This window comes from Trichomycterus rosablanca, chromosome 1 (genome assembly GCF_030014385.1).
Source record: "Trichomycterus rosablanca isolate fTriRos1 chromosome 1, fTriRos1.hap1, whole genome shotgun sequence".
NCBI classification, from domain to species: Eukaryota; Metazoa; Chordata; class Actinopteri; order Siluriformes; family Trichomycteridae; genus Trichomycterus; species Trichomycterus rosablanca.
The window spans coordinates 43,281,511-43,302,857 of NC_085988.1; the positions used below are offsets into that span (position 1 = coordinate 43,281,511).

Consider the following 21,347-nt stretch of genomic DNA (forward strand, 5'->3'; position numbering starts at 1 on the left):
TGCAGCTTATATAACAGTGTAAATTTATTCTTCCCTCAAAATAACTCAATATACAGCCATTAATGTCTAAACCACCGGCAACAAAAGTGAGTACACCCCTAAGAGACTACACCCCTAAATGTCCAAATTGAGCACTGCTTGTCATTTTCCCTCCAAAGTGTCATGTGATTTGTTAGTGTTACTAGGTCTCAGGTGTGCATAGGGAGCAGGTGTGTTCAATTTAGTAGTACAGCTCTCACACTCTCTCATACTGGTCACTGAAAGTTCCAACATGGCACCTCATGGCAAAGAACTCTCTGAGGATCTTAAAAGACGAATTGTTGCGCTACATGAAGATGGCCAAGGCTACAAGAAGATTGCCAACACCCTGAAACTGAGCTGCAGCACAGTGGCCAAGATCATCCAGCATTTTAAAAGAGCAGGGTCCACTCAGAACAGACCTTGCGTTGGTCATCCAAAGAAGCTGAGTGCACGTGCTCAGCGTCACATCCAACTGCTGTTTTTGAAAGATAGGCGCAGAAGTGCTGTCAGCATTGCTGCAGAGATTGAAAAGGTGGTGGGTCAGCCTGTCAGTGCTCAGACCATACGCCGCACACTACATCAAATTGGTCTGCATGGCTGTCACCCCAGAAGGAAGCCTCTTCTGAAGTCTCTACACAAGAAAGCCCGCAAACAGTTTGCTGAAGACATGTCAACAAAGGACATGGATAACTGGAACCATGTCCTATGGTCTGATGAGACCAAGATTAATTTGTTTGGTTCAGATGGTCTCAAGCATGTGTGGCGGCAATCAGGTGAGGAGTACAAAGATAAGTGTGTCATGCCTACAGTCAAGCATGGTGGTGGGAATGCCATGGTCTGGGGCTGCATGAGTGCAGCAGGTGTTGGGGAGTTACATTTCATTGAGGGACACATGAACTCCAATATGTACTGTGAAATACTGAAGCAGAGCATGATCCCCTCCCTCCGGAAACTGGGTCGCAGGGCAGTGTTCCAGCATGATAATGACCCCAAACACACCTCTAAGACGACCACTGCTTTATTGAAGAGGCTGAGGGTAAAGGTGATGGACTGGCCAAGCATGTCTCCAGACCTAAACCCAATAGAACATCTTTGGGGCATCCTCAAGCGGAAGGTGGAGGAGCGCAAAGTCTCGAATATCCGCCAGCTCCGTGATGTCGTCATGGAGGAGTGGAAAAGCATTCCAGTGGCAACCTGTGAAGCTCTGGTAAACTCCATGCCCAGGAGAGTTAAGGCAGTTCTGGGAAATAATGGTGGCCACACAAAATATTGACACTTCAGGAACTTTCACTAAGGGGTGTACTCACTTTTGTTGCCGGTGGTTTAGACATTAATGGCTGTATATTGAGTTATTTTGAGGGAAGAATAAATTTACAGTTATATAAGCTGCACACAGACTACTTTTCATTGTGTCAAAGTGTCATTTTGTCAGTGTTGTCCCATGAAAAGATATACTTAAATATCTGCAGAAATGTGAGAGGTGTACTCACTTTTGTGATACACTGTATATACAGGAGCTGGCGGATATTCGAGACTTTGCGCTCCTCCACCTTCCGCTTGAGGATGCCTGAAAGATGTTCTATTGGGTTTAGGTCTGGAGACATGCTTGGCCAGTCCATCACCTTTACCCTCAGCCTCTTCAATAAAGCAGTGGTCGTCTTAGAGGTGTGTTTGGGGTCATTATCATGCTGGAACACTGCCCTGCGACCCAGTTTCCGGAGGGAGGGGATCATGCTCTGCTTCAGTATTTCACAGTACATATTGGAGTTCATGTGTCCCTCAATGAAATGTAACTCCCCAACACCTGCTGCACTCATGCAGCCCCAGACCATGGCATTCCCACCACCATGCTTGACTGTAGGCATGACACACTTATCTTTGTACTCCTCACCTGATTGCCGCCACACATGCTTGAGACCATCTGAACCAAACAAATTAATCTTGGTCTCATCAGACCATAGGACATGGTTCCAGTAATCCATGTCCTTTGTTGACATGTCTTCAGCAAACTGTTTGCGGGCTTTCTTGTGTAGAGACTTCAGAAGAGGCTTCCTTCTGGGGTGACAGCCATGCAGACCAATTTGATGTAGTGTGCGGCGTATGGTCTGAGCACTGACAGGCTGACCCCCCACCTTTTCAATCTCTGCAGCAATGCTGACAGCACTCCTGCGCCTATCTTTCAAAGACAGCAGTTGGATGTGATGCTGAGCACGTGCACTCAGCTTCTTTGGACGACCAACGCGAGGTCTGTTCTGAGTGGACCCTGCTCTTTTAAAACGCTGGATGATCTTGGCCACTGTGCTGCAGCTCAGTTTCAGGGTGTTGGCCATTTTCTTGTAGCCTTGGCCATCTTCATGTAGCGCAACAATTCATCTTTTAAGATCCTCAGAGAGTTCTTTGCCATGAGGTGCCATGTTGGAACTTTCAGTGACCAGTATGAGAGAGTGTGAGAGCTGTACTACTAAACTGAACACACCTGCTCCCTATGCACACCTGAGACCTAGTAACACTAACAAATCACATGACATTTTGGAGGGAAAATGACAAGCAGTGCTCAATTTGGACATTTAGGGGTGTAGTCTCTTAGGGGTGTACTCACTTTTGTTGCCGGTGGTTTAGACATTAATGGCTGTATATTGAGTTATTTTGAGGGAAGAATAAATTTACACTGTTATATAAGCTGCACACAGACTACTTTTCATTGTGTCAGTGTCATTTTGTCAGTGTTGTCCCATGAAAAGATATACTTAAATATCTGCAGAAATGTGAGGGGTGTACTCACTTTTGTGATACACTGTATATATATATACATACAGTATATATACATATATATACATATACATATATAAATATAAAGAAAAAGAATGCCTTTATTTGTCATATATACAGACGTACAATACAACAAAGTTCTTTCTTTGCAAATCCCAGCTTGTTTGATAGCTGGGGTCAGAGCGTGAGGTCAGCCATCGTACGGCGCCCCTGGAGCTGAGAGGGCCCAACAGTGGCTGCATGGCAAAGCTGGGATTTAAACTCTCAACCTTTTAGTTGATAGCCCAAATCTCTACCCACTAAGCTACCACTGTTACCATATATATAATATATATATATATATATATATATATATATATATATATATTATACTGTACATATATATATAGATAGATAGATAAATGTGTGTGTGTGTGTATATGAATAAATGGCATTGAGGAGTTTGCTGCTGTACTTGTGGTTGGCTTGCCATGATCAGAGTAATGCTCATTTCCGGGAACAAACTACATTTAATTGATTTTTGTTCTCTTTCATGACCTGTCGTGAGCTGTCTCAGATTGCATCAGCTTTTCTAGTAATGACTCATGCATTTCAAAAAAAGAGAAATTGCTATTTTTCCGGAGGTGTCATGTTGATGTGCCGCTACATTGTCTAAAGTAGAGTTTGTTTGTTTTTTCTGTTTGGGTCTCTGTCCAGAACATATTAACTAATAAATTTAAAAAAGGTTGACTTGAAAAGGGAAAACATTCAATTTCAATTTTGGCCTGATGTGTGCACCCCTCCTCCAGATTATCTGGTTTTCTCCCACATTCTAAAACATGCTAGTAGATCAACTTACTTTTATAAACTGACCCTAGGAGTGTGTCATGTAATGACTGGCACCTTGTCCATGATGTTCCCCACCATACGCCTAATGTTTTAAAATGTAGGCTATATATACAGATACATTATGACCTTGACCAGGATATATCACTGACTGAAGATGAATAAATGAATGCACATTTCAGATTCAGAAAGTTAAAGATTTGCTTGGGACACCTACTACCTGGCTTTGCCAGCTTAAAAAGGTAGGTAGAAGTGAAATAATATACCTCTGTAATCTCAGAAATCAAAATGAACAATTAATTTGTTAGCTAACAGCAACTCAGACAGGCAGAGCAAATACCCAGTGTATAAAACTATGCTGCTAACTGAACAACAGTGGCAGAACATTTCCTGTAAAATCTCAGCATAATTATGCTCACTTTGCGAAGCAGATTTAGGTGATCGTGCCTCCAGGTTACATTTCGAGCATGTCCCCACAAAAGACTTTTCCTATCCACTGCACTTACTGTCAGGTAAACTGAATAAAAAAGAAAAAAAATAGTCAACTGTCAAATTAAGTGTTTAGTGACACAAATCTATACAGTATGTTACAAAATCCAAGAAATGTTGATAGAGCACACACTCGGTAAAGAAAACTCATTTATTTTAACCAGTGCTAGTTTAGTTAACATTTAGCTAAAATATCTAAGATGGGTGTTAATCTATTGTATATGTAAAATATTCAATCATAAAAACAGCTCTGTTCATGTCTTGAGATTTAGTTTTTGTACTTTGGTGTAGTTTTGTTGGAAGTTGTTGCTGTTTGTCTACACACATTTAGACACTTCAGTACCAGTAGACACTGTGCTGATTTAGCTAAGCAATTACATGAAGAACTAAACAATGACAGTACCTGGCGAAAAATGTTACAAGTTCATTTAAATCAATCATAAACTGACACATTCTTCATTTCTTTTTGACACTTTTTAGCCACTCACTGTCCCTGTTTAGCTTGGTGCCTTGGCTAACCTGTGCTTTATGCTGCGTTTGGCTGAGCATTGTGATTTAGGCTATAATTTTCTGTCATGAATGTAACCAAAGTGTGTAAAACATGACGCAAAAATCCTAATAAATAAATATAAATAACTGCCTATAGACAATATGGTGCCTTTATACATCTATTTACTAATTAAAAGGGAATTCCCAAAGAACCCAGACTGACCGGATGTCATTTGGGTGGTGGAACATTCTCAGCATTATAGTGACACTACATGCTAATGACATGGTAGTGAATTCTGTTCTGGTATATGTATCAGGTACATCTGTGCTTTGGAATTTTTAACTCTTGTTTACATTTATTGGGAGCACAAGCTTGTGTATTTGGTGGCAGTATTTGTCACCAGTATTCGTATATTTGTATAACAGTATTTGTGTATTTGGCGACAGTGGTAGCCTAGTGGGTACAGCTTTGGGCTATCAACTGAAAGGTTGAGAGTTTGAATCCCAGCTCTGCCATGCAGCCACTGTTGGGCATTTGACCAATTAACCCTCTCTGCTTCAGGGGCGCTGTACAATGGCCGACCCTGCGCTCTGACCCCAGCTTTCAAACAAGCTGGGATATGTGAAAAAAGAATTTTGTACTGTATGCCTGTACACTGATCAGCCATAACATTATGACCACCTCCTTGTTTCTGCACTCACTGTCCATTCTATCAGCTCCACTTATCATATAGAAGCACTTTGGAGTTCTATAATTACTGACTGTAGTCCACCTGTTTCTCTGCATGCTTTGTTAACCTGCTTTCAAATGGTCAGGACCCCCCACAGGACCACTACAGAGTAGGTATTATTTAGGTGGTGGATCATTCTCAGCACGGCAGTGACACTGACATGGTGGTGGTGTGTTAGTGTGTGTTGTGCTTGTATGAGTGGATCAGACACAGCAGCGCTGATGGAGTTTTTAAACACCTCACTGTCACTGCTGGCCTGAGAATAGTCCACCAACCAAAAACATCCAGTCAACAGCGCCCCATGGGCAGCGTCCTGTGACCACTGATGAAGGTCTAGAAGATGACCAACTCAAACAGCAGCAATAGATGAGCGATCGTCTCTGACTTTACATCTACGAGGTGGACCAACTAGGTAGGAGTGTCTAATAGAGTGGACAGTGTGTGGACACAGTATTTAAAAACTCCAGCAGCGCTGCTGTATCTGATCCACTCATACTAGCACCATTTCACTGTCACATGTCACTGCAGTGCTGGGAATGATCCACCACCCAAATAATACCTGCTCTGTAGTGGTTCTGTGGGGGTCCTGACCACTGAAGAACAGGGTGGAAGTAGGCTAAAAAAGTATGTAGAGAAACAGATGGACTACAGTCAGTAATTGTAGAACTACAAAGTGCTCCTATATGGTAAGTGGATTTGATAAAATGGACAGCGAGTGTAGAAACAAGGAGGTGGTTTTAATGTTATGGCTGATCAGTGTATATGTATATATGACAAATATTACCATTACCAGAAGGCTAAATATTCTAAAGAAAAAAAAAGTACTTTTAATGAATATATGTAGCACTCTTGGTTAAACCTACATATTTTACCTACATTTTAGGGAAGTTAATACTATAGGCTCTATGCACGCAAGCTCTGTGACGCGTTTCCGTTTAGCGTTAGTCGGGCAGTCTAGCTTCCGGTTTGTTATAAACACCGGCAAATTTCTAATCACAACGTGTCGTATAGCGGCGAATATACGAGTTTGAGTTCTAAAATTAGTAAGAAGGTTTTGTGTTTTCAAAAACAAGATCGGGGTGGATCGGTACATTCTCAGGGTTCATGTTGAACGCTGCATCCGACGGGTTAAAAAGAATAAGTTGTTTGACACAGTGATCGCTATCAGAGCATAAATCAGCTGTTTACTGTATCGTGAGATTGGACCACTTGTCAAGGGATGGAGCTAAACATTCGTTTTTGACTGTAATTTTTTAAAGAACGTGCACATTTAAATATTGTAAATATATATATTATAGTTTATACTGTTTTTAAACAAAAGCATAAAAAGCCAACAAAAGCCTCTTCATTATGTAAACATACCTCTTGTCTACACTCTTTGATTATTTTATTAGTTCTACAATTACAAACTGTAGTTAATTTGTTTCTTTCTATACTGTTAGCCTCCTTTCTGTTCTTGATGACCAGGACCCCCACAGAGCAGGTATTATTTAGGTGGTGGATGATTCTCAGCACTGCAGTGACAATGACATGCTGGTGGTGTGTTAGTGTGTGTTGTGCTGGTATGAGTGGATCAGACACAGCAGTGCTGCTGGAGTTTTTAAACACCGTGTCCACTCACTGTCCACTCTATTAAACACTCCTACCTTGTTGGTCCACCTTGTAGGCATAAAGTCAGAGACGATCACTCATCTATTGCTGCTGTTTCAATTGGTCATCTTCTAGACCATCAGTGGTCACAGGACGCTGCCCATGAGGCGCTGTTGGCTGGATGTTATTGGTTGGTGGACGATTCTCAGTCCAGCAGTGACAGTGAGGTGTTTAAAAACTGCAGCAGCGCTGCTGTGTCTGATCCACTCATACCAGCACAACACACACTAACACACCAGCACCATGTCCGTGTCACTGCAGTGCTGAGAATCATCCACCACCTAAATAATACCTGCTCTGTGGGGGTCCTGGGAGAGTCATTGAAGAACAGCATGAAAGGGGGCTAACAAAGCATGTAGAGAAACAGATGGACTACAGTCAGTAATTGTAGAACTACAAAGTGCTTCTATATTGAGTGTGTAAAACAGTTTTTGCTGTTTCTTACGTTTTGTGAATCTGGCAGTTGTTTAACATTCATTTCACAATGAATAGACCACTTGAATGGCGTTAAAAAGACTTGAAATAAAATCTTTTTACATTTAACTTCAAATGGACGTTTTTTTTTTTCTCTTTTGTAACATGATACAAGGTTTTGAACTGAACAGCATATACAGTGCCTTGCAAAAGTATTCAGCCCCCTTGAACTTTTCAACCTTTTGCCACATTTCAGGCTTCAAACATAACGATATGAAATTGTAATTTTTTGTGAAGAATCAACAACAAGTGGGACACAATCGTGAAGTGGAACGAAATTTATTGGATATTTTAAACTTTTTTTAGAAATAAAAAACTGAAAAGTGGGGCGTGCAATATTATTCAGCCCCCTTGCGTTAATACTTTGTAGCGCCACCTTTTGCTGCGATTACAGCTGCAAGTCGCTTGGGGTATGTCTCTATCAGTTTTGCACATCGAGAGACAGAAATTTTTGCCCATTCTTCCTTGCAAAACAGCTCGAGCTCAGTGAGGTTGGATGGAGAGCGTTTGTGAACAGCAGTTTTCAGCTCTTTCCACAGATTCTCGATGGGATTCAGGTCTGGACTTTGACTTGGCCATTCTAACACCTGGATACGTTTATTTGTGAACCATTCCATTGTAGATTTTGCTTTATGTTTTGGATCATTGTCTTGTTGGAAGATAAATCTCCGTCCCAGTCTCAGGTCTTTTGCAGACTGCAACAGGTTTTCTTCCAGAATGGTCCTGTATTTGGCTCCATCCATCTTCCCATCAATTTTAACCATCTTCCCTGTCCCTGCTGAAGAAAAGCAGGCCCAAACCATGATGCTGCCACCACCATGTTTGACAGTGGGGATGGTGTGTTCAGGGTGATGAGCTGTGTTGCTTTTACGCCAAACATAACGTTTTGCATTGTGGCCAAAAAGTTCGATTTTGGTTTCATCTGACCAGAGCACCTTCTTCCACATGTTTGGTGTGTCTCCCAGGTGACTTTTTATAGATATCTTTGAGAAATGGCTTTCTTCTTGCCACTCTTCCATAAAGGCCAGATTTGTGCAGTGTACGACTGATTGTGTCCTATGGACAGAGTCTCCCACCTCAGCTGTAGATCTCTGCAGTTCATTCAGAGTGATCATGGGCCTCTTGGCTGCATCTCTGATCAGTCTTCTCCTTGTTTGAGCTGAAAGTTTAGAGGGACGGCCAGGTCTTGGTAGATTTGCAGTGGTCTGATACTCCTTCCATTTCAATATGATCGCTTGCACAGTGCTCCTTGAGATGTTTAAAGCTTGGGAAATCTTTTTGTATCCAAATCCGGCTTTAAACTTCTCCACAACAGTATCTCGGACCTGCCTGGTGTGTTCCTTGGTCTTCATGATGCTCTCTGCGCTTTAAACAGAACTCGGAGACTGTCACAGAGCAGGTGCATTTATACGGAGACTTGATTACACACAGGTGGATTCTATTTATCACCATCAGTCATTTAGGTCAACATTGGATCATTCAGAGATCCTCACTGAACTTCTGGAGTGAGTTTGCTGCACTGAAAGTAAAGGGGCTGAATAATATTGCACGCCCCACTTTTTAGTTTTTTATTTCTAAAAAAAGTTTAAAATATCCAATAAATTTCGTTCTACTTCACGATTGTGTCCCACTTGTTGTTGATTCTTCACAAAAAATTACAATTCCATATCGTTATGTTTGAAGCCTGAAATGTGGCAAAAGGTTGAAAAGTTCAAGGGGGCTGAATACTTTTGCAAGGCACTGTATATTTGATACCCCATTGCTGCCAGCTTGACACTGATAAATTCTGTAATGACTTTAATTCTTGATAACCTGCTGTAATAAACATAAGAATAAAAAAATCAAAGTTCCTCCTCGCATTTACAACAAATATGTTTTTGGAGAAAGACATGTTAATACTGTAACATCAAATTAATCAATTGACAGGAAATTTATTATGGTCTGACATATAACATTTGATAATGAATAAAAGATAACTCATTCATATATTGGTGAACAAAACTTTTTACACTTAATCAAAAGATTGAGGGTAAATTGCTAATATATCCAGTCAGATATGTTTAGTTTGTTTTATGTTGTATTAGGATTTTAACATCATGTTTTACACTTTGGTTACATTCATGACAGAAATGGTAGTTACTCATTACACAAAATTCATCAGTTCAAGTTTTAATATCAAACAATTTTGTATCTCCAATTCACCTCACTTGCACGTCTATGGACTGTGGGAGGAAACAGGAGCTGCCGGAGGAAACCCACGCAGATACAGGGAGAACATGCAAACCTCACACAGAAAGAACCCGGACCACTCCACCTGGGAATTGAACACACAAAGATATATATATTTATTGTTGTTTGAACATCATTAATACATGGGATTTGACACTATCTTAAAGCTTGCCTAACCTGGCACTGTGCAAGCAGAATATGCATAAAAATGAAATTGTAATGGTATGCTTCAAAGCTAACTAAAACATGAATCTTAATACTGGTCTGTCAAGCTAGATGTAGTGTTTGTCTAGTCTAGCAAAACAACCACTAACCAGTTTACAACTACCCTACTTGCATGGTTCTAAGGAAATGTTTGCTAACGTACTTACCTTCATATTTGTCAATGTCGCTGGAGTTGTACATTTAAAATCCTTTTTCCCGCTTGTTAGAAGAAGCAGTACAAACCATGCGTCGGTCGGTCTAAATCGTTCACTGTCAGACGAGGTTAATCTTGAAGACAACAAGTGTAAAAGAGAGCCATGCCTAACGTTATCTGCTTGTTGACGACCGGCAAATGAATACCGGAAGTTGATCTGCCAGTATACGAGAACCCGGAAGACAGTCGTGCATAGAGCCTATTGTGTGTGTGTTTGTGTGTGTCGTGTATATGATGGGGGAGGTGCAGACTGTAGCGTAAAATAGGCGAGGCTACTACGGCCAGCCAATCAGAATCCTCACACGTTTAAATAGCTCTTTGTGTCAATCATGTTTTTTTCCTGCTCGGGTTAGCCTCCCCTCTATCGCCATATTGGGCACCGAAAAGCCTCCTGTTATTTCTTGCCTTTACTCTACGCTGTAGTTGACAGGAGTGGTCGTGGCGAGAACGTTTTGTTTTGATGGTTCGGAGGAGGAACTGGCTCTTGGCTGTTATCGTTGCGTGCACTCGGAGCTATTCGCTGCTTTAGCTCGTTCTCTCTCGCTCTCTCTTCTGCGTGGCATGCGTGCGCTCCGGGCGGCTGGGGTTCTGACTCTTGTTGTTTTGGAGCGCCTTGAACCGGGAGGACACTGTTCTTTCTGAATTTATTATTATTATTATTATTAATATTATTATTATTAAAGCTTTGACGTTGCACGCTGAAATGTCTAACGTGCGCCTGTCGAATGGGAGCCCGACTCTTGAGAGAATGGACGCTGCGAGGTTGTTGGATCAGCCGAAGCCGTCGGCATGCAGGAGCCTGTTTGGCCCGGTGGATCACGAAGAGTTAAAGAAGGAGTTAACGGGCCACCTGAAGGCGATCGAAGAGGCGGCGGCTGAGACCTGGGACTTCGACTTCTCCACTCACACACCGCGAACCAGTACGAGGTTCATCTGGAAACTGGTGGACAGTAAGGACTTACCCAGCTTCTACAGCGCGTCTGAACGGCTTGCTGAATGCCTGTGTCCGACTGGTACTAACGGACTGGATTTAAACGGCAACCACGACTGTCGCGGAGTATCTGAGGAGACAGACGAGAGACAACCGGAGAGGACGGACAAGAGGAGAAAATCTGCGGGTCTCGGTATGTTTAAAGATCGTTTTCTTGAGGCTCTCCTTAAAGACTTGCTTTAGATCTTCATAGTACTGAAGTCATTTGACATTTTATAATGTTATTTCATAAAGTACGTAGTTATATTATTAGTGAATGCGGATGCGTTATTATTGTAGTGTATTTTCACACTTGCCTCATAGTACACACTTAGTACACACTTGTTTTCCCTTTAATAACTGTTTTTAAATTATACATATGAGTTGTCTGGTTATACTTATACAAGATACACTAACCTGTCTGACTAGTAAATGTACATTTTCGTCAATATATTATATACATTTTTAAAAATTACTATTTTTTTTAAATTGAATTTGTATTGCTTCAATTTGAAGTTAATAATATGGGAATAATTTAATAGTAATTCAATTATTTGTTCCATTTAAAGGAAGAAAAACGCTTTGTGTTTCAAACTAATAAATAATGATTTGCTTGGGTAATGATAGTAAACAGGAAAAAAGCCTATGTGACCAAGTCCTGGAGTGTACTTAAAAAATCAGTAAAAATGCACTGAATGGTGTCCTTACTTTTCCTTCCAAAGGTATAAGAAACCTCATGGTGGAACCAGGGACAAGTAATTGTACATTTGAGTACATTTTTTAGCTTTTAGTGTTTAGGATACTTGCTTAGAGTAGGAAGTAATATGCTATATTGTAAGACATAGTCATGAGATGAACCTTGGGGGACCAAATTTAAGGGGATGGGAGTTGATCAACTATAGTATAATATAATATAGTATAATATATTGTGATTACTGCTTTGCTATATTGCTATAAAAATAAAGTTGTATTATTTAAAAACAAAACTCAAACCTTACTCATACAGGACAAGTTATGATGCTACTATTAAGCAAACTGATATAATGTATCATTTTGTAGCTGCCCTATTTTTTCTTTCATCATGCTTGCACATATACCTTCTGTACGATTAGATATAAATCTGATATTTACGTTTGAACTATCTTTTTTTGTATTAGAGTCATCATGTCTGACCAAAAGATCACGCACTTGTCTAGATGAAGCTCCTCACACGCCGAAGAAATGCAGCCCACCGAGACCTACGTAAAAAGTGCAGGTAAGATATACACAGTACTATGTAGTGGAAGATCAAGCAATCTGAATTCATACTGAAATGCTTTGTCTATCTTTTAAATGAGTGCTATTCATTTTTGGTGGAAACCTTTCCTCATACTTCTAATAACATTTTATATGCACCCTTAACAAATCATTTTTTTTTTTTTAATGACTGAGATACAAAATATAGGCACATAAACCAATAAAACTACCTCTTATAAGCACTTCTGTTGGCAACAAGCTATTGGAACTTTATTATACTAATATACAGTGTTATATAGTTTAAAGTGTGAATAAAATGTGTGTTTTTTTGGAGAGACAGAATATCAGTTAAATATGTTTGCTTATTTCCCCCTAGCTTATTCCACACCCATAGGGGTGCCGCCCCACAATTCCACCTTAAAAGTCTTAAGTCACTTTACATTCTCCTTTTTGGTATTTACTCACATTACACAACCAAATTTACTTTCTTAGTTTTTGTCATTTTAAAAAGATATGTACAGTCAGAGTTTGTTTAATGACAAACATAATGAATGTAAAATGAAATGAAAGTCACAGTATTTTACACAGACATACTGACAGCACTGTATTGTGATTATCATGAACCTATGTATTTAGCTTACTCTGCTCAGTGTAACATGAGTTTGCAAATATGTGTAAGCTCTGAGCTGTGTGGTAAAGGGTTAACACAGTTTCTGTATTACTATCACTACTACTAGGTCTGTGTGCATGTGTTTCCTGAGAGGCCTGGTGAAAACAGTGTAGTAACACGTCAGCAAGCTCTGACCTCTTCACACTCTCACCAGTTTACATTGCCTATAATGACATGTGTATGTGCATTATAATAGTGTACTACGAATATAATATAAATGTGATGTCTTAGTTTAAATAATTTAGCATATAATATACACAGAGAATATTTATACAAGCACAAAGGTTAGGGTGGTTCAGGAATGCTGTGTTATTCTCAAACGCTTAGGAATGAAGTGACATTATGAATAAAATTTGAGTAAACTCTTCATTTAAGTGGTAGCACAGCTTAGTCTTAATGATCATATTTTCAGTATGCTGCAAAGTCTTGTACACTCACTCATGCAAATTGCTGTGTTTTGGTGCAAACAGGCAACAGAATTTACAGTTTAAATACAATTGTTAACTGAATATTTAAATGTTCTCTTTGACAGGTCTGAAGATGTTCTCTCCCTCCTGAGGGCTTCAGTGCTTGGCGAAATTAAGAGTTTGTGGAGTGAAGAACGATAGGAAAGCTAAAGCTTAGCAGCTCTGAGAGTGGAGAGACTGCACAAGCACTGAAATAAACACTCTGGCACTAAAAAAAGCAGCTGCCTCAAAAGCAGTCTATGTAGCAGTGTGCAATTAGGTTCAATTTCCTTTTTTGCTCTTTTTTTTTTCTTACTACCTGTGTACATATTTACTGTTCATATGTAGCACATAAGGCATATTATGTTGTGACTATTTAAAAAAAAAAAAACAACAACTAAAAATTGGCGTAGGTGTAAATTTGACTGCAATGTTGAGGTTTCCAAAATGCTGTCGGTTACTATTGAAGGCATTGTGCCCTATTTTGCAGTGACTGTACAAATATAGTTTTGTGTTCTCCTGTTCCATTGGAGTGTCCACATGCTGGAACAGCTGTGCAAACCTAACATCGCTATGGTGGTACATGGTACATAATTCACCTGATCTCATGCAGGTCAGTGTGTATCCAAGCATCTCAGATTGCTCTTTCTTAAAAAAAAAGCTCTGGTCTGTAAAGAACACGAAGCTTATCTAAACTTTCTAGGTAAATCTAAATTATATTTATGTCTCTGATTTGATTCTGACTTTGATTTGGCCAGCTGACTGATATTGTTTAGATCTAAACAAGGTCAAACCATGTAGCATCAACCAGTATTAACACCGTGCGAGGCACTTACTAAAAGATTGTTGTGTTCCTTGCTTATTCCTTATTAAGTTATTCTTCTTTAAAATTTTATCTTAATTATTTGTCTGAGTGAAATTTTCTACTGACTGCCTTATTTTTGTCTTTTCTGTTTCATTTCACTCAGTTTGACTTTAGCACTCCCTGTTTTGTATCATATCAGGAAGGACTTGTGCACCTACACTTCAATTTAAATCTGTGGTTTACCATGACACACTTATTTATAAATAAAAATACAACATTTCAGTAGCCCACAAAGCCTGTGTAATTGTTAAGACTTTGAAGTGTACCTGTGTACATAACTTTGTAAAAACACTGAGAAAATTAAAACTAACTTATTTATGTCTTTTTATTTTCTAAAATGGTTTTGGTCATAATTATCCAAAGTGGCATTTAAGTTATTTTGTAAAATGCATTTTGGTAGTATTTTTTTTCTTTATTATTTTAACAGATTGTGTAAGGTTGCAAACTGAGCCTAATGGAAAAATAAAACGATTGCGGTATGTGCAGTTTTGGTAATGTGTGATAAATCCTTTAAAAGACAATTAAATGATGTGTATACAAACTTCTTGTTTAATTTTTCTTCTTTTTTCCTCCACCAAGGAATGTTGTTCTTGTACAATACCCAGTTCAGGAACTTGGTTAGTGATTGTGTTTGGTTTGTATAGATTAATAATAGACTGTATTGTAAAACCTCAAACATTTTTGTTCATTCTTTCAGATTCTAATCAATAATGTGAATTTAGATGATAGGTTGGTGTCTACAACGTAGTTACACAAATAAGGGTGTATTCACTACTGCTTATACAGTCTATAGCAATTTCCTTCCTCTACAGACTTCCTGTAAAAGATTAAAAAAAAAATACCCTCTCCAACACCCCCACACCAAGCTGTATTTTACTGGTTAAGAGTAATTCACACATCAGTCTGATTACCATTGTCAGCTGAAGTCAAATTTAAAAGAACTGATGGTAACAAAGGCAAAATGTATTTTTTTTGTATTCATAATCATTGTGATACAATTTTAAGGTAGTACAATTTGTTACAGATTAAAATATAGACATTTTAAAAAATACTGTAAAAATAAAAATCACACTTTAGCTTCCATTTATACAGATTTGCTAATTCATAATTAAATAAAATGTCATTAGTACACAGAGGGCTATATGTGTAAAAGGATGCCATTAAGTTGGAAGGTAACAAAGTGCTATTTCTACACATAAACACAGTATTTTAAAAGGATTTTTACTTTACCTGATGTTTTAGTTTTTTATTCTGTATACATTTTTAAAAGAAACTACATCTACTTGCATTTTCAAAAATAGACTTGCTATTTTAGAATTAAGGCTGCTTAATTGTTTCATTTACTTAAGTTTTTATGAGTGTGTCTTTACACTTAAATTTGACTTTAGCAGCCTATGTTTTCTGATTGAAGTTTATAAGTTGAATCTAAATGCTAAATTATAGACACATTATGTAAAAAATTTAAAATGTATGTCATATAAAAAAGAATCACATGAAAATAAAGTGAATAAAATTGTGACTTCTGAACCTAATTTAAACCGATCTGCCATGTAGACTATAACCATTTGTGTTATTAATGCCAAATGAAAATCAAACATTTAAAACCTATAAATTATTGCAGTAATTTTAAAATATCCATATGAGTTTTTTGAGTATGTGTATTACAGACATTTTTGCTATCAGTCTACATTATAGAATTTCCACTGTTAATGCACCAGCCTGCACTAGCCCTAATCCAACTAACAAACAACAATCATTTTTGTTTTAATCACCTGTCTTATATTGTTATGAACATAATCATTGTATTAATAAACTGTTATTAATTACTAATGTAAAATGACATAATGTGATGGAGTAGGCCTTGTACAAATAGTGGTCCCAACTGAACAACTAGCAAAGTCAAAAAGCTTGTTACGTACTCACTTTGGAAAAAAAGAACAAAGAACAAAAAGAAAAAAGAAGTCAACATGAAGACACCTGCAACAGCTCTTTAAGGGGCTCTTAGGGTGCAGGTGCATGACCTTACCCCTCACCCCACCTTTCCCCTTCCGCCTGCTTTAGAGATGGTCACATTGTTTAGTTGTGTGTGGCTTTGTGGGCTGAAGCATTGTGAGATCGTGTGCCTCTGTGCACTGTTGTGTCTGAGTCTTCTAGACAGACAAAGGACTCTGTCTAATAATGAGAGACAGACAGAAAGTAAGACAGACTGAAAGACAGAGACATATAGAAAGGGAAATGTATAAAGCATAGGCATTACCAGGACATCATTTTTGGGTTTTCTATTGTCACTCCAGCTCGAACATATACAGTGTATCACAAAAGTGAGTACACCCCTCACATTTCTGCAAATATTTTATTATATCTTTTCATGGGACAACACTATAGAAATGAAACTTGGATATAACTTAGAGTAGTCAGTGTACAGCTTGTATAGCAGTGTAGATTTACTGTCTTCTGAAAATAACTCAACACACAGCCATTAATGTCTAAATAGCTGGCAACATAAGTGAGTACACCCCACAGTGAACATGTCCAAATTGTGCCCAAATGTGTCGTTGTCCCTCCCTGGTGTCATGTGTCAAGGTCCCAGGTGTAAATGGGGAGCAGGGCTGTTAAATTTGGTGTTTTGGGTACAATTCTCTCATACTGGCCACTGGATATTCAACATGGCACCTCATGGCAAAGAACTCTCTGAGGATGTGAGAAATAGAATTGTTGCTCTCCACAAAGATGGCCTGGGCTATAAGAAGATTGCTAACACCCTGAAACTGAGCTACAGCATGGTGGCCAAGGTCATACAGTGGTTTTCCAGGACAGGTTCCACTCGGAACAGGCTTCGCCAGGGTCGACCAAAGAAGTTGAGTCCACGTGTCCGGCGTCATATCCAGAGGTTGGCTTTAAAAAATAGACACATGAGTGCTGCCAGCATTGCTGCAGAGGTTGAAGACGTGGGAGGTCAGCCTGTCAGTGCTCAGACCATACGCCGCACACTGCATCAACTCGGTCTGCATGGTCGTCATCCCAGAAGGAAGCTAATGCACAAGAAAGCCCGCAAACAGTTTGCTGAAGACAAGCAGTCCAAGAACATGGATTACTGGAATGCCATGTGGTCTGACGAGACCAAGATAAACTTGTTTGGCTCAGATGGTGTCCAGCATGTGTGGCGGCGCCCTGGTGAGAAGTACCAAGACAACTGTATCTTGCCTACAGTCAAGCATGGTGGTGGTAGCATCATGGTCTTGGGCTGCATGAGTGTTGCTGGCACTGGGGAGCTGCGGTTCATTGAGGGAAACCTGAATTCCAACATGTACTGTGACATTCTGAAACAGAGCATGATCCCCTCCCTTCGAAAACTGGGCCTCATGGCAGTTTTCCAACAGGATAACGACCCCAAACACAACCTCCAAGATGACAACTGCCTTGCTGAGGAAGCTGAAGGTAAAGGTGATGGACTAAACCCAATTGAGCACCTGTGGCGCATCCTCAAGTGGAAGGTGGAGGAGTTCAAGGTGTCTAACATCCACCAGCTCCGTGATGTCATCATGGAGGAGTGGAAGAGGATTCCAGTAGCAACCTGTGCAGCTCTGGTGAATTCCATGCCCAGGAGGGTTAAGGCAGTGCTGGATAATAATGGTGGTCACACAAAATATTGACACTTTGGGCACAATTTCGACATGTTCACTGTGGGGTGTACTCACTTATGTTGCCAGCTATTTAGACATTAATGGCTGTGTGTTGAGTTATTTTCAGAAGACAGTAAATCTACACTGCTATACAAGCTGTACACTGACTACTCTAAGTTATATCCAAGTTTTATTTCTATAGTGTTGTCCCATGAAAAGATATAATAAAATATTTGCAGAAATGTGAGGGGTGTACTCACTTTTGTGATACACTGTATACAATTTTGACTGTTTGCTGTTTTCTGTTTTCTTCTCTTCTTCCATCAGGACACCTTTCAAAACTCTTTGTTTTACTGTCTTGCTGTGCAGCTTCCTTTTGATCTAAGTTTTGAAGCTTTTTTATTTCAAACATTTGTGCACTTTTCCTCAGCAAGTGCTGAGTAGATATTTATTTTAATTTTGTACTATTTGTAATGAAAGCTTTTTGGTGACCCAAAAAATCACACCCCGCACCCTTAAATTTTTCACCAGTGACTACATTTTCAAACAAGATCAATTTGGCTGGAAAACCTTGAACCTGGCCAGGACGCACACTGACTAAGCACACCAACACATTCAAAATGGCCAATGGGATCTCAGTGCATTTTGATGACCAGTGACAAAATTACTGAAAACTAAGAATGCTCAAAAATACCAATAACAGAGATTTTTTTTAAAGTTTATATTTGGACAGATGATTCATCTATGTGGGCAATGCCCACCTAAGCCAACCTGTAGACATGCCCTTGTTATAAAGAAGATGTCACAAAGTTTGGATAGAGTGCATATGCCATTGAGCAGCTGAAGGTATGCTGCCCTTTTAATAAAACAATGGTCTGGAGAGAGTCACATTTGTCAAAAAAATAATTTATCCCTTTGAATAGCAACATTTCACTAATCACACAAAGAAGTAGAGCTGGGTTTCTCAATGTCAGTTCTGAAGGTTCACTGCCATGCAGAGTTTTACATTTTACTTACTCCCAGTGATGAGTCAGTTATTAAACCTTCATATGTTGGATTAGTAGTATTTAAAGTGGTAACAACTTAAAACTCATCATCAGGCAGTGGACCTTTAGAACCCATGTTAAAAAACCCTAGCAAATATACTTACTTCTGGCATAAAGCCAAAGAGTACAATAAAAATCTGTAAATGGTCTTAAGGCTTTTCTCCTTCTGGTTTCAACATTTAAAAAAACTTTTTTTGCCCTTCATGGATTACTTAAAGGGGTTTAATGAGTTCATAGTATCAAGTTAAAAAAGTAAACCAATGGTGTCATTGGACCGTGTGTAAATATTTTCTAAACTCTTAGCATAAAATAGGATTTGCCTATTGTCATTGTGTGTTCTGTAGACGGCATTTTAACAGCAAAATCTTTATTTAAAAATAATTATGACAGGAATTTAATCAACCCCCTCACTTACTCAATCCACCCATCTTGAACTTTACTATTAAAGTCAAGCAGTCACCTTTTATATAAATCCCAGAACAGCTGACAAGAATGCTGAAAATCTTACAGTCATTACTGTTGATTTAGCACTTGAGCAACAGTGAGAGCCAAATTCTCCTAAGTGTGATGAATCTACTCAGAAGTGGCCGGTCTTTTGCAACTCATTCCAGGGGACAAAGAAAAACAACTCAGCCGAGGTTAGGCAAAATGGTGTACGTTAGATGGTAGCAAAGAGGAAACCATTTCTAACCAAGAGAAAAAATAACGCAAAACAAACTGTCATTAAAAAAAATCCTGCTTAATTCCCAAACCCTTAGGGATGATATTTTATGTTTATATTGGGATAATACTTTTGTTGCTAGTTATTACAGTTGGCTTGTAGGGTAGATATAAGTAATTTATTATTTTACACAAGTTAGCTAGATAAATCTTCCAGCATGAATAGGTGGCTCTGAACCCCCCTAAAACCGAAATGCTGTAATTGTATTCCTTTTGCCACCTCTCTCAGAGTTAAACTACACCCTTGTTTACATACCCTATTTAGGAAAAGCAACATTTGCCCACCCAAATCATTTAAATGCCCACCCAAAGATGACATCCTAGTAGCACTTCTGCAAAGTATGCTGTTTGTTGAGACGTTAGCCTACTTTATACAGTATTGCTTTAAATTATTTTCTTTAAAGATACTAAACTATTAAGTATGAAAATATACCAAGAATATACAAACAATAAAGAATTTGGGAAGGGGACATGTTACATTAATTGTTAGAACAGGGGGAGGATTATATTTATTTATATTTTATAATTATTTATCTGAATTTCAGACAGCTGTTAGAGGTGGGGTACTTACTTGCTCTTTTGAAGTTCAAGCCTATATACTTCAGTTTCAGACTAGTGATTCTGAGCAGAGGAGTGGATTACTTTAACAATAATTTAGACATGACAGAGAATCATAATAAAACTGAAAACTGAGAGAGGGTGATCTTGAAGTTACTCATAGACTAAAATATTCACACTGATATGAGTATTGCATTTGTGCTGAGTGTGCATATTTAGCTTTATTTGTATGCATAGTTTATCATTTTTATCGCACATGTGTAAAGAAAGTAACTATTGGGATTTCAGAACAGAAACTTGTATATGTAAATCGATGCATATTCATTGCTAACTTTTTATCCAACCTGTACTGACTCACACTGCAACTGAGGAACATGCAAAAAGCACCAGTTGTTTTTGTTCATCTATGGTTGTACTAACAGTTTTAAGAGTTTTGTTTGCTATTTTAGAAACTTATACCCACAATGCAATACACATTAAAAGTGGCTATAGATAGAGAAATCAATACATTCAATTTTACCTGTGATATTACTGTCAAAAATTCTCCAACTAAAATACTGCAACACATACACCGACCAGGCATAACATTATGACCACTGACAGGTGAAGTGATTAACACTGATTATCTCTTCATCACGGCACCCGTTAGTGGGTGGGATATATTAGGCAGCAACTGAGCATTTTATCCTCAACGTTGATGTGTTAGAAGCAGGAAAAATGGGCAAGTGTAAGGATTTGAGTGAGTTTGACAAGAGCCAAATTGTGATGGCTAGACGACTGGGTCAGAGCATCTCCAAAACTGCAGCTCTTGTGGGGTGTTCCCAGTCTGCAGTGGTCAGTATCAAAAGTGGTCCAAGGAAGGAACAGTACTAAACCGGCGACAGAGTCATGAGCGGCCAAGGCTCATTGATGCATGTGGGGAGTGAAGGCTGGCCCGTGTGGTCCAATCCAACAGATGAGCTACTGTAGCTTAAACTGCTGAAGAAGTTAATGCTGGTTCTGATAGAAAGGTGTCAGAATACACAGTGCATCACAGTTTGTTGCGTATTGGGCAGCAAAAGGGTGACCAACACAATATTAGGAAGGTGGTCATAATGTTATGCCTAATCAGTGTATAC

General features: G+C 39.0%; 1 protein-coding gene and 1 long non-coding RNA gene across 2 annotated transcripts; one reads left to right on the forward strand and one right to left on the reverse strand.

The window, feature by feature from the left end:
- Positions 1-9,363: 9,363 nt before the first annotated feature.
- Positions 9,364-10,289, reverse strand: LOC134321438 (uncharacterized). Its single transcript, XR_010013856.1, has 2 exons — positions 10,049-10,289; positions 9,364-9,762 (listed from the first exon to the last, which is right to left on the reverse strand). It is a non-coding gene; the product is annotated as an uncharacterized LOC134321438 (long non-coding RNA).
- Positions 10,290-10,459: 170 nt separating this feature from the next.
- Positions 10,460-14,823, forward strand: cdkn1bb (cyclin dependent kinase inhibitor 1Bb). The gene is made up of 3 exons (XM_063003201.1): positions 10,460-11,219; positions 12,223-12,320; positions 13,504-14,823. The coding sequence occupies exons 1-2, from the start codon at positions 10,799-10,801 to the stop codon at positions 12,309-12,311; spliced, it is 510 nt and encodes a 169-aa protein (XP_062859271.1). The 5' UTR covers positions 10,460-10,798; the 3' UTR covers positions 12,312-12,320; positions 13,504-14,823.
- The last annotated feature ends 6,524 nt before the right edge of the window (positions 14,824-21,347 follow it).